The sequence below is a fragment of the Camellia sinensis genome, chromosome 1, assembly GCF_055761805.1.
Source record: "Camellia sinensis isolate YWXY chromosome 1, ASM5576180v1, whole genome shotgun sequence".
NCBI classification, from domain to species: domain Eukaryota; kingdom Viridiplantae; phylum Streptophyta; class Magnoliopsida; order Ericales; family Theaceae; genus Camellia; species Camellia sinensis.
Genome location: NC_138961.1, coordinates 68,745,793 through 68,759,879, shown reverse-complemented (window position 1 = coordinate 68,759,879; position 14,087 = coordinate 68,745,793). Strand labels below are relative to the sequence as shown.

At 32.5% G+C, this 14,087-nt stretch overlaps 2 protein-coding genes across 2 annotated transcripts; one reads left to right on the top strand and one right to left on the bottom strand.

Annotated features, from left to right (window-relative positions):
* The first annotated feature begins 855 nt into the window (after window positions 1-855).
* Window positions 856-5,606, top strand: LOC114256594 (E3 ubiquitin-protein ligase RSL1). Its single transcript, XM_028196246.2, has 4 exons — window positions 856-936; window positions 1,304-1,910; window positions 2,550-3,310; window positions 4,848-5,606. Exons 2-4 carry the CDS (start codon window positions 1,494-1,496, stop codon window positions 5,215-5,217), a joined length of 1,548 nt encoding a protein of 515 aa, XP_028052047.2. The 5' UTR covers window positions 856-936; window positions 1,304-1,493; the 3' UTR covers window positions 5,218-5,606.
* A 3,439-nt stretch (window positions 5,607-9,045) lies between these two features.
* On the bottom strand, window positions 9,046-11,869 carry LOC114256595 (O-fucosyltransferase 23). The gene is made up of 2 exons (XM_082879080.1): window positions 11,134-11,869; window positions 9,046-10,862 (listed from the first exon to the last, which is right to left on the bottom strand). Exon 2 carries the CDS (start codon window positions 10,664-10,666, stop codon window positions 9,356-9,358), a length of 1,311 nt encoding a protein of 436 aa, XP_082735206.1. The 5' UTR covers window positions 10,667-10,862; window positions 11,134-11,869; the 3' UTR covers window positions 9,046-9,355.
* Between the last annotated feature and the right edge of the window lie 2,218 nt (window positions 11,870-14,087).

Here is a 14,087-nt window from a genome sequence, read left to right as displayed (position 1 = left end):
CGAAAAAAAACCATATATACATTCTTAAAAATTGAATTGAAAAAAAAATAATAATAAAAAAATAAAGAAATGCCAGCACAGCAGCTAAAACACTCTCTTTCTTCTTATGCCATTAACGCCAACAGTGACTGATGATGAATGATCATTCTCTCTCTCTCTCACTATCCTCCGTTTTTCTCTCTCTAGAAAAACAAATCTTGGTAAAGAGTCAGTTGTCAGGTTAGGGTTTTTATAGCGAGCAAGTATCCTCTAGAGTGATTTTTTTCTAAAGTTTCTTAGAGTGCTATACTGTGTGGTTGAGATTTACTGGCAAGTCACATCAATTTTTCTGATGTGACTTGTCAGTAAATCTCAACCACACAATGTAGCACTCTAGGAAACTTTAGGAAAATTTCACTCTAGAGGATCCTTGGTGTTTTATAGCATTTTGGAGACAGTTTCGGAGACCACAGTATGTTTTGGAACTTATGGGAGAAAAGAAAATAAAAAATTATTTAAATAATAAAAGAAAATAAATAATTATAGTTTTTTTTTATTATTTAGATAAGGAAAAAATTAAAAAAAAATAATTGTAATTTTTCTCATTATTATTTGGTTAGATTTCATTAAGAAAAAAAAAATTTATTTTATGTTATATTATCAAAATAATCTTTTTATATTTTCAATCATTTTATTTCTTTTATTTTTATAAAGACAAAATTAGTATTATGAAAACAATAATTTCTTTTCTCTCCCAATCTCTCCACTTTTGAAAAGATTAAAAATAAGGCTCATAAAATAAATAAATTTCTCTCAATTTCTCTCCATTTTTTTTTATTTTTTTACTTAAATTATTTAAACAAATAAGAGAAATACATATCATTCCATTTCTTTTGTTTTGTCTGCAAATCACTCCATCCAAAAGAAAGAAAACCAGATCAAATTCCTTCAGATAAGGTGTGGAAGCTTCACTTCTGTTCTTTCCTTTGATTCCTTCTTCTTATATCTGTCTTTTATTTTTTTGGCTTTATTCAATAATTATATATACGTCTCCTAGATTTGTTGAAGTTTCCTAATAGAACATCATAGAATCATTTTGTATCTTTAGACCCTTCAATTCCTGTGTTTTTTTGGGTTTCTTGCTTGATGATTTTTAGGTGAACATAATCTGTAGATTTAGATCCAATTTTGATGGGTTTTTTTTTTTCTTTAGATCAAGAAATGAAACATTTTTATTTTTATATTGGTCTCTGATTCTGTAATTTTTTGGGGGGGCCTCTTTTTCTGTAGATATAACCAGTAAAATTTGATGTTTCCGTTTCAGATTGAATTTTTGATGGGTTTCTATTGGGTTTGATTCACATATATGGGAAGAGCTATATTTGATGGTAATCTTTTTTGTTGTGGGTTTGGTGAAAAAGATGCTGAATTTTGAGAGTTCCAGATTGGTTTGTTGATGGGTTTCAGTAGATTTTGATGTTAATCACAGCTTCATTTATTTAAAGTTTGTGAAAATGGAGAAGCAAACAAATTTTGGTTGTGGGTCTGTCGTGAATTCGGGTAGAGAAATGAAATTAGAAGAAGAAGAAGATTTCCGGAGTTGTTGCGAAGATGAAGATGAATTGATGGAGAGGGAAGAATCAGCGAAGGAAAGTTCAAAGGACATTCTTGATGAAGGTTCAGTGAATATGTTCTTCAAGGGTATATCGATAGCTAAGGCTGGAGAATGTGGCACTGGGCTTTCCGGGATTGGGGTGGTTATGGAAAGATCAGCTAATGTTCCTTTGATTCAAGTACAGAAAAAGCTTGATTTCTATGTAGATGAATCGGTTGCTAACTATTTAGCTTTGATGGATGGTCTGTTAGAGGCTGCACGAAATAAGATTGTGCGGGTGTTTGCTTGTACCGACTCTGAGATTTTATATAATCAGGTGAGCCATCTAATCCAGCTTTCAATATATACTTACGGTTTTTTACCATACTTTCTTCAATTAGAGTCTGATGCAATTAATTCTGCTGCTAATGTAGTTTCTTTATGATCTAAATGTTGGTAAAATTTTGTTTCCGACTGAATATAAACATCTGAACATATATCTTTCTTTGTGTCAACCAGAGGTTTTTTTTTTTTTTTCCTGTTTGTGTCTGTTACCCAGTTGTTGATATGGTTTTTATTTTCTTTGTTATTTTGAGATATATGGCTTTTTGACCAGGCAATATTTTGTAGTTTTTGGTTTAAATGAAATGCAAAACCAGCATTTAATGAATGCTTAAGTTCCATTAAAAAAAAAAAAATCGGATCACTTATCCCGTTTATTATGCCCTTATACATCTCTATGATTGAGATACAAAATTTATAAAGATTGGTTGTTTGTGTAATCCATTTGATTGGTTGGCTTGAAAACATTCTTGAAATTACCTTTCATAAGTTAAACAATAAAGAAAAAAATTTGAGCAGTAATTGGTATCTTTTTTCTTTTCTAATTTTTATGTTGATGTTAATTATCTCCAAGTACCAACATATTTTCGGTGTATTGTTTCATACGTCTCAAAGTGATATGACTTTTTGACAGATTATTAATGGGGAGAAACTCGATAATCCACTTCTCCTAGCATTGAGGCAAAGGATCCTAGAACATGCGGAAGATCTGGAAGCCTTTGTTCTTAAGTTGGTTCCCCACATAGACCTAGAAAGGCCATTATGCTTGGCCCAAGTGGCGATTGGGGTTGTCTCTTTTCCTGCTGAGGGAGATGAATCATTTGAAAAGTGTTCGATATGTTGCGAGGAGAAGCCATTGCAGATGACTATCACATTGAAATGCTCCCACAAGTTTTGTTCCCATTGTATGAAAACCTATGTCGATGGGAAAGTGCAATCTTCTCAAGTCCCCATTCGATGTCCTCAGTTACGATGCAAATATTGTATCTCCATCCCTGAATGCAGATCTTTTCTTCCGGTTGCCTCATATGAAATGTTAGAGAGAGCCCTTGCAGAATCAAACATTCTCAATTCGGGCAAAATTTATTGCCCTTTTCCAAATTGTTCAGTTCTCCTCGATCCTCTTGAATGCTTATCGACAAGGGCGAGTTCATCGAGTCAGTCAGATAACAGCTGTGTGGAGTGTCCGGTCTGTCAGAGATTTATCTGTGTGGAATGTGGGGTCCCTTGGCATTCTTCGATGAGCTGTGAAGAGTATCAAAACCTCCCTCTGGATGAGAGGGATGCAGCTGACATTACTCTGCATCGTCTGGCAGAAAGCAATAGGTGGAGGCGCTGCCAACAGTGCCGGCGGATGATTGAGCTAATCCATGGTTGCTACCACATGACTTGTTGGTAAGATCACTTTCTTTAGACATATAGACGCTGCTGTTTTTCTTTTTTATTTAAAAATAATAATCTTCTTAAAATCGAAACAAAAAAAAAACTACTATAAAAAGGAAACTAAACGGTATTATTTTAAATGTACTATTAAAGTTGGATAAGTAAGTTTAAATAGAAATTTTCTTCCCTCTTCTACATATGGGTCGCCCTTCTACATGCGTGCATGTTAGACAAGTTAGCAGTCTGGCTCTGAAGTAAAATCATAAATGTATCTTTAGAGCAGTGAAGGAAAGAAAGGCGTTACATACCTGCACGACATGAAAATAATCTCATTTAATAAATCCATTTATGGTGGGATTTTTTAATTTTCTTTCAAACCAACCCTTCAAAGTAGTATGTGATGACAATATTTTGGCAGTACTGTTCACACCTTATTTTTGTTTGAGGGTCAAAAACCTTATGAAAAGCTATGCAATATGGACTTCTAAATTTGTGAAGTATCTGTGTCAAACTGGATCCTTGGGTTAGGGTGTGAGATGCATTCCATCATGCTATTGCACATGCACCCAACATTTTACTATGAAATTATGCACAAAATGCTCTATGCTAGTCTGCGAATAGCATTAATTTTTACCCTAAATAAATGAAAGAAGTATGAAATTTACCCATGCCTTGGTGTCATTGTGCATGAAAATTAGATGAACTTGACACTTGGACACGTACTCGCATCTGACTGTACCCAAGATGCATGTAAGAAGTGTGAATTTTTTTTTAATATTTTGATTATAATTATTTTTATGCCCCTACTAGACAAAAACCCTAGATCCGTCCTTATTAGCTGTACCCAAGCCCATGTAACATAGATGACTAGTCTGGAGTATCAGCTATTAGGAAAAAAAAAAAAGACCTAATAAAAAGGGGAAAAAACTGTAGAGATATCCACCAAAGTGGACTAGATTTTCCAGTTCCCACCAAAGTTTCCTTCCTCTCCTTTGCTTGGAGATTACTCAATGTCTCATCTCTTTACATTGATGGAAGATGGCTTTTTGACTGGGCTTTTTCTGGTGTTTATTAGCCAGTCTTGGGTGGAAAGATGCCGACCAACAAGGAGAGGTGGTCAAAGCCATGGTGCATAGAAGGGGAATTTAATGTAATTCAATTTTCGGTTAGAGAATGCTTGTGTTCTGCTATTACCTTTTCTCTCATTTGTATTTATGTTTTATGTCCATGTGCCCAGACATGCGGATGTGCTTTCTTTTTGTGTTTGCCCATGCACGGCTGTAAAACAAGAGTGGTTTGTTATGGATTATATGTTCAGATTGAAATTTATTATGATATATCATTTGAGGGAGACAATATTCCCTAAAATATTGACCTTAAACTATGTTCAACAATTCTCTCAACACATTAATCTAAGAAGTACGGATACATACATAAAAAAGTGATGGTGATTCTTTCCACTTCCCCCACCCCCTTTTCCTCTCTTTTATTGTGTGTGTGTGTTTTTTTTCACTTTTTGAAGTTCTGATTATGTGATTTGTGTCTGCAGGTGTGGGCACGAGTTCTGTTACTCATGCGGTGCTGGTTATCGAGACAGCCAACAGACATGTCAGTGTGCATTCTGGGATGAAGACAACTCCGAGGACTTGGTCGCTCACCCAACCCAAGAATCCGAACAATGGGCATGGGATTCGTTTGACTCACTCCCCATGATTATGGATGCTTACACTGATCAAGAGAGATCACAGCTGGCGCTGATCCAGAGGTTCCTCGCAGGTGGATTCGGTCTGAGCGATCATCACCCTTATCAATCGCCACCTCGCTGTACAGACTCTTATGTCGATGCAATGAAGGATCTTCATCAGCTTCCTTGGCTCGAAAGGTTTGTATCGGTAATTAGTGACAACTACTATGATTAATACATTCAATGAAGCAAATGTAGCGCTGGAACGTTCCAGAAACTGGAAATAAGCCGCTTTGTTTCGTGGAAAACGCTGCGAGGAGGTAGAGAGTCTCACACGCTTTTACTCCATTTTAATTTTTAGTGACTACACAGAGTGGGCACTTGTACTTTGATATGTAGTTTTCATTAGTGATTTCTTTTCTTTTTTTCTTTCTTCTTTTTTTTTAAATGGGATAGTGATTTCTATGTTGGATGACCTTTTTGTGAACTTGAATGTCCTTGCTTTAATGGTGAGGAATTGTTGCATCATGATTTGCTTTCTTCTTCAAAGAGGATAGAAAAGAAAATTGAAAAATATATGTTGAATTACAGATTAAAAATCAATGAAACAAGCATGTTCATTTATTGTGGTTCTCTCCCTTAAATTTCCAAATAATTGAGATGTGTTATCCAATGTTTTGAAATGGGTGTAAAATTGGTCCGGCTCAGGCTCAGCTCAGGTCCAGGCCCAGATACAATACCTTAGGTCTAGGCTCATTCCTAAGGCCGGGTTTGTGGGCTTGCGGATTTTTAATTTTTTTAAATTTTATAAATTTTAGTGTAAATAAACATTAAAAAATTGTGACTTAGAAATTAAAAAAGAGAGTAAAATTAATGTAAATAAAATTAACTAGACAAAAATGATAGAATACAAATGATGAATTGTATTTATGTTAATTCTCCTAAATTTGTAAATTAAGATTTTATTTGTAGTGTGCATTTTCTTTTTATGTTTTTTTTTTTTAATCAAACTAAACATGGGATTGGATATTCCGACTTTTGATAAAAATGACTTTCAATTCTTGAACCAAATATTGCTTAAGAGTTGTGCTATTTAGCCTTCGTTTGAGATGTGAATTGATATTTTGATTTTTTAATTTTTTAAATTTGGGGTTAAAAAGTCTTATTTGAGATGAGTTTTTTTGATTTTTTTGACTTTTGTGAGAAAAAATAAAATAATTATGATTTGGATATGATATTTTGTCTTATGATTTTTTAGTCTATTTTATGTTTTTGTAACTAAAATAGTCTTAAAATTACATGCCAAACATATCCTTGGTTTAAAAATTTGCAACAAATCACAACTTACCACCTTGGATGTTTTCGAGCTGGGAGTGAACTTAGAGCATCTCCAACGGTGACTTAAATTTTTCACCAAATCTGAGTCAAAAATGACCCATTTCACCAAATTTGATACCACTCACTCCAACGGTTCACCTTTCACCAAATCTATCCCGGGACAACCGGGTGGTCGACTGGCCGGTTGACTGGTTAGGCAAAAAAAAATTTTTTTTTTTTTTTTTCGCGAATTGTCTGAACTTTTTTTTGAACTTTCTGAACTTTTTTCGGGACGACCGGGTGGTCGACCGACCGGTTAGGCAAATTTTTTTTTTTCTTTTTTTTTAACGGTTTGAACTTTTTTTCTGAACTGTTTGAATCTTTTACTGGTTGACCGGTTGGTCAACCGGCTGGTCGACCCGGTCCCCCTTGCAACGGTCACCAACAGTGTTTTGGTGAAATCAGTATTTCGTCGTCAGTTTGATGAATTTTTTGATGAAATCTCAATTTGATATTCATTTGGTACCACCGTTAGAGCTGTGAACAGTGATTTTTTCATCAAAATTTGAATTTGATATCAGTTTTAGTGAACCATTGAAGATGGTCTTAGAGCATCATTTTTCATAAATTAGCTAAAAACAAAAGGTCATCTACTTTATGCATAAATTCATAATCATCTAAAGTTGCTAATAACATCGGTTAATTTCACTTTTCTCTTAAATTATTATTATTATTTATTTTATTTTCAAACTATCAATTTTATTTATTTAGTTTTCAAATTTTCTAATTTGAGTTAATGTGATTAGAGACAATTGTCTAAATCAGTAACCATTAAAACTTAATTTGATTAGCAAAAGAGTCATTTTAAAATTTAAATATGTTCTATGAAATGAAATGAGAAACACTGAAAATTACATCAATTCAATTGATAGTTCAGAAATAAAATATTAAAAAAAAAATTAACCATAATTTAGGAATAGTTAAGCAAGAAATCCCTTTTCTAAATCCACCAACTAGGTACCTTGATTGCTTTGGAGGCAACAAAGTTGAGTGGAGGAAAAAATGAAAAAAAATCACAAATCAATTCGATCCAAATCAAATTGTATGGTTTGATTTGATTTGATTTTTTTCAATTATTTGGTTATAATTTTTAAACGGCAATGCTAGGGAGCTCGAAAATGAGCTCCCCCGAATCCCCCTAATTTTGTTTTTTTTTTCAGAAGCAGAGGAGGAGGAGGAGGAGGAGGAGGAGGAGAGGAACTGGAGAGGGCCATAATCACAGGAGAGGAGGAGGAGGAGGCGGAGGCGGAGGCGGGGCTGGGCAGAGGCGGGGCTGCGACGGGGGGGCTGGGCGGCGATCGGGCTGGGCTGGACGACGACGACGACGGGGACCTCTCTTCTCTCTCTCTCTCTCTCTCTCTCTCTTTCTCACTTTCTCTCTTTCTCTCCCTCTTCCTCTCTGCGACTGAACATGGAAGAAGACGAAGAAAAATAAAATAAAAAAAAAATAATGCCCAAAACGACGTCGTTTTGGGCACTAGGGGGATTAGGAGGGGAGGGAGATTTTCGAGCTCTCAAACATTATTCATTTTTAAATAAGACAAACTTTTTCTTTATTAACTTTTTTCTTTTTAAATTCTTATCCAATTTTATAATTCAAACACAACATTAGTGATTTGTCTAACCTATTTGTGCCAGCTCAACTCACCCAATAAAGAATTTAATCCAATGAGCAAAGGTTACTCAAGAAAGATTATGATGCACACTGTACCGTGTGCACCTTAAAAGTAAAGAAAAAAATAACATAATTTCATACTTTTCAAGTCATAACTAAAAAAGAAAAAAATTATAACCAAACAACACATAAGGTATAATTAAAGATCTCATGAGCCATAACTAAAATAAGTTTACAACTAAAAAAGAAAATTAATCATAACTACAGAAGAAAATGACATAATTTAAATGTGCATATAGTAGGAGGGGTGTATAGTAGAATTGCCCTTCTCTTTTAACTAACACACTTGAGGAAAAAAGTTAAGACACTTCCTTTTTATACACAACTGCAAAAATTGAACTCATTTTGCTACATTTCTCAAAGTGACTGATCTAATGTAAGGCATTCAATAAACATAAATAAATGATCTAAATGTATCAAAATGATATTTGCACCAGTAGAGTAACATTGTCAAAATTTAACATTTTGATACTGTAAATATGTCAAATTATAATTTAGGCATTGCCATATTTTAAATGAACAATGGGAGTTACTCTAAGGAATGAATGTTAGCAAAGAAAATTGGTAGTTCTTTTATTTTTCATTTTTTTTACATTAGAATATTTATGCTCCACACTTAAATCACGGAGGAAAAATAAGTAAAAAGAAAAAATCATTACTACCATCCAATTGAATCAGCTTCATGATCACGAGTTTTCTTATGTTTCTCAGTACATCAATTATAAACAGACACAGAATGAAGTGAATAAGCATTGTTTTGTTTTTAGTTCTCCAGTTTCCATGATATTCAAGGTTTCAAAAATTTTCAGTTTCTTCGGTAGCGCAAAACATTCGAAAGAAAAGTAAAAATGGGATCGAATTGCACAACCCAAAGGTGGTTTTCCAAGAAAACAGGTAATCAAAAGATCGAATCACTATACTTGTCTTGGTGGTTCTTGTCTTCCTATTTTATTGATCAGAAGCATCCAACAATGCCATATTGATTTAGAATTCGATTCTAAGAGTTTAAAGGGTCATAAAACTTTCTATCAATTCAAAATTCATTGTTTCTTCAATGACAAGTGTACTAAAGATACAACACATGTTCTTTAAAATGTTTGCAAAGAATATGACAATAAAATAAATGTTCATAGTATAAGATATAACAAACAAACAACCATACCTCAAAATGCTATTTTTGTGATCTCTATCATCAATTTTCTTTACACAAAGAATCATCCTTGAAATATGCACCAACCAATCTCTGCCGGAAGGATCGACAAAATTTTCAAAAATCAAAAGCCCTGTTATCTACACTAATTGATCAAAATGTGTCCAACCTTTAACAAGAGATTTCATTTGAACCATAGCTAATTGCGCGTAGACTTGAGGCAGACATATTTGTCATCCATCTACGAGGGCCATTCGATTCGGCTAAGATATTATAGGCATAGGAAGGCCACCTTACATCCGTAGCACACGAGCTTGTAACGCCTCTTCTAATAATCTTTTGTGTTCTCTCAAGAACTAAAAGATTGGAAAATGTCGAAAAGCTGTTTCCTACAAACACATCGGCTCTCAAGCAAACTTCGTAATCAATAGCTGATTGAATGAGGTAAGGGTACCTCTTGTAAATTCCTGCTACGCCCAATTTCTTCTTCTCAAAGGGAAGCAAACCTTCCTTCCAACCGTCCAAGATAGAGTCATCTTCAAGAAGACTATCGGCCACAGCAAGGTAAACAACAATTGGGCTTTTCAGTCCCGCAATATTCCCAACTCGCTCCATAATCTCCTCCTTGCTGCTACAAATTTCGCTAATGTTCGATCTTTGCTCCATTTTCTTACAGTGAATCATCCAATCCTTCTCTATCCGCATGTGAACTGCTATATAAGGAACTGGCTCCAACACAGAATTCCCCGAAACAATTTTTCTTCCTATGTCTCTAATCTTGGAGACAACTTTATCAACTTCTTTGGATATTTCACCTACCAAACCTAAGCACTCGAAGACCATGGCGTAATCTTTAACGGGCCAGTGATCGTGCCACAGAAATGGGTTTTTCCCAACTATCCGAATTGTTTCATACCCGTCATATGGATCGTTGCTAAACTGTCTCAGTTGATCTAGATCTCTCTCAACCGTCCACTTCCTTCCACTTCCCTTTTGAAGCTCAACAACATTAGACCGGTTTGAAAGATCTGTGTATTGGCCTAATTGGACAAACCCGTTGCAAAGCGAATTGAACCTTTCAAATTGGAAGACCTTGTCAAAGGAAATGGGTCGCAGGAGATCAATTTCTTTGTAAAACAACGAAGCACTTAGGCTCGGCATCAAAAGGGTTCGGTTTAACATTCTTGCAGTCAGGCAAGCTCTAGCAAAAGCAATCTTCTGATTGTTTAAACCCCATATGATTTGAGGAACCTCCAAGAACTTGAGTTTTCGAATTCCAAATTGTGAATTTAACGACAAGGAATCATTTGGGATCAACATTTTAACGCTGTTGTCATGTTCAATCCCACAAAATCCAGAGAATGTAGGGATCAAAACAGATCTAAGAACCAAAGCAATGACAAGCAAAGCAACACATTTGCAAGGAATAGAATTCAAATGGGTACCGAAGAATCTCAAATGCTTACAATTCCACAAGTCCATAGATATTCAATCTTGAAACCCCAATAATTCAATCATTTCAACTAAACAAATTCAAATCTCACTTTGAACCAACATAGTTGTTCAATAAATTCATAAGAAATCCATCTCAGTGTCTCAAGATATTCTTGAATATATACCCAGCAACACAGTCATTTCGATAAGTGGATAATCACACAACTCTGATCTCAACATTTTGCTGAAAAATTCAAACAAACTCAATTTCACTCCAAAATCAACACAACATTAGTGTTTGGATCTTGGATTTGTGAGTAAACTGTGGAGAGAAAAGAAAAGGAAAGGAAAATTGAATAAAATATATAAGCTGAATTTTTTTCCACAAATTCCTTCTCTTCTTTGTCTCACTAATCCATTCATAAATCAAAGATCCAAACACAGTCTACAATGACCCAACATCGAAAATACTCCAGGAACTCAAACAAAAAAAATAATAATCATTGATTTCTCACCTTAATTAAATTGCATTACGTGATTAAGTGAAAACCCAGATGGCAATTTCAATCGCAGAAATCCGGCACTGAAACGATCAAGAGAGTGATTCAAATCCAAAAAGGAAAAAAAAAAAGATTTGATAAAGGAATCAGAATTCAGAGGAAACCCAGACGAGAAAAGTTGATGGGCGATCCGATCATGAATGGAAAGAAATCAAGACAAGGCAAATTCCCGGGAACCAAACACAACGCAATTAACCCACCACAATCATGACAACCAAGAATGAACAAGAAAGCTCTGGATAGGGAAATTGAAATCAACCCAAACCACAAAAAGATTATGAAAGAAGAAAAATTTAAAGTAGAGAAAGCAAATTCCTGGAAACCAAACACAACCCCATCACAATCATGACAACCAAGAATGAACAAGAAAACTCTGGAAAGGGTAATTGAAATCAACCCAACCCCACCCAACCCAACCCACAAAAGGCTTATGAAAAGCAAAACCCAGAAAGAAAGAAGATTCAAGAAGGAAATAAATGAGAAGAGGAATAGAAAGAGTATATTGGTCTGGGAAATTTGGAGGTCAGAGCAGAGGAGGCAACTGGGAAAAGACAAGAAAAGGGCAGGAAAAAGGATTTGTCAGAGGAGAGAGTACAGTTGCGCACAGCACAAGAAAGGGGAGGAAAAAAGAAAAAAAATAAATTAATAAACAGAGCATGTGACAAAAAGGGCCACCTGGGTTTCACTGCTCAAGAGAGCTCTTCATGTTTTTTGTTACTTATGTGAAACATAGCTGTCACATAATTATGAAATTTATTAAATTTCATTTTGAAGTGCATAAAATTCCTTCTAGGTTGTACTTAAATTTGGCATAATTTCATATCAGTGAATGTTGAGAAAATTATTTTTAAATTAGTAATAAATATTATAAATATTAAAAAATAAAATCATATATTTTTTCATAAATTTGTAATTAATTTTGAAAGATATGTCAGGCATATAATTTTTTTTCTTTAAATTAAAGGAGAAATTAAAAATAAAAAAAATTAAGATTTGAGTTTTCTAATATATTATGAGTTTTTAATATTATCAATTTAAACTTTAAATTTTTGATGTATTTTAATCTAACATATTTATGTATTTATGTTGAGTAAAATTGATGAAAATATGAGTATTATAAGCAAATGATTTAGATTAAAAATAAGTCAAAAGTTTAGAATTTAAATTGATAAAATTAAAAATTCATAGTTTATTTTGTTACAAGACTAAAATCTTGGCATTTTTTTTTTTTTTTTGTAATTATTCCTAAATTTGAATTTGAATTTGAATTTGGTAATGGATTGGGATGAATTTGAAATAAGGACGGTTAATTATGTTATGATCTCTTCAAAATCAATATGATTATTATTGAATATCATTTTACCCCTTTGTGCTTTCAAAATTGAGCATTTGTACAATTTTTATAATTGAAAAGATTAAAATATATGAGTTTTTAAATTACAGATAATGTAAAATTTACTATAATTATGCGGTCTTGATATAATTAACTCAAATAACAATGTAGAAATAGATACTTGAAATCCTTCGGTAGGAATTATAATTAATTGTGTGGAGAAAAAGACCTGGTTTGGCAATTACTTTTTTGTTTTAGCAAAAGAATTTATTTTTTTTTTTTTAAAAAAAAGCATTTTTAAGTCTTAATTAAGTAGAAGACCCTAAATTTTTTTATATACAAAAAATGAAAAAATCCACCAAGATCAAAAGGAAAAAATAATTTTTTATATGTATAATATATGTTTATTTTTTAGATCCTTCAAGACTATAAGTACCTTGAAAGGGGAAAAAAATTATCATAATTTGCTTAAAAATTAACTAAAGGCAAACAAAAAAATGTAAATTTGTTTAGCCTATGCCAAACAGAATCGTAATAAAATATTTTATCTTCTTCCCCTATTCTTTTATTTTTCTGATGTATAATAGTTGACTCTTTTATATTTTATAAACCTCTATTTGTTTGTAAAACTTAACTTCAAATTCTTTGAACTATACAAATGAAACCTTAGATTATATTTCAATAAAAAGAAATGAAAACCTCATTGCTGAGACTATTATTATTACTAACATTGAAATGCTAATCTTATTATTAAGAATTTTGTAAATAATTATAAATTTTTTTGTTTAAATATTATTAAGTGTTTGGCTTCATTAAAAATCTTATATAAAAAATAACAAAACATATTGCAGACCCAGTTATAATACAGATTTTTACTTAATTAGTGAATGATTCTTACTAAGAATATTTTCTTGCTAAAATAAGATCCCAAAAAATGAAAATATGCTCTTTTTTTTTAATAGTTTAGTATTCTCATATTTTTTAATAATAATAATTCAATTACTAAAATCAAACTACCTATAGTGCCCACTTTTTTGAAATTTTATTTTTATGGGACACCTATAGTGCATTTGTACATTTGATTTGTGAGCTCTCCAAATATCAAGGTGTCGGGGGCATGTTCTTTCTACATATTTAATTGTCCTGCAACTTGCGTGCTAAGGTTTTAATTTTCTTTTTTGAACTTGGTTATCATTTAAAACACTTTTTAGAAAATTATACTTTCTTATTTTTCGTATTTTTTTTATTTTTATTGAATTTTTTTAATATTTTGAGCAATTTTTAAAACTTTTACACATACCTAACATAAATATACTTAAAAAGTAAAAAAATTTGAAAAAAACCTTTTAAAAATTCACTAAATACCAAAAATATATATAAAAAAAAAGTACGATAATTTAGTACATTTTTTTATATTTTTATGTATTTATTAATTTTAAAAAATATTTTTTCACAAATTTTTTACTTTTTAGATACATTTAAGTAAAGTGCATCTAAAAAAGTAAAAAAAAATGTTTAAAATTTTAAAAATATTCACTAAAAATAAAAAAATACGAAAATCAAAAAACTCAATTTT

Excerpts from the sequence above, each read along its gene's own strand:
- LOC114256595 (XM_082879080.1), bottom strand. The coding sequence starts at position 10,666 with ATGGACTTGTGGAATTGTAAGCATTTGAGATTCTTCGGTACCCATTTG.
- LOC114256594 (XM_028196246.2), top strand. The coding sequence starts at position 1,494 with ATGGAGAAGCAAACAAATTTTGGTTGTGGGTCTGTCGTGAATTCGGGT. Across the intron at positions 1,911-2,549 it reads CTGAGATTTTATATAATCAG|ATTATTAATGGGGAGAAACT; the intron begins GTGAGCCATCTA and ends ACTTTTTGACAG. Across the intron at positions 3,311-4,847 it reads TGCTACCACATGACTTGTTG|GTGTGGGCACGAGTTCTGTT; the intron begins GTAAGATCACTT and ends TTGTGTCTGCAG.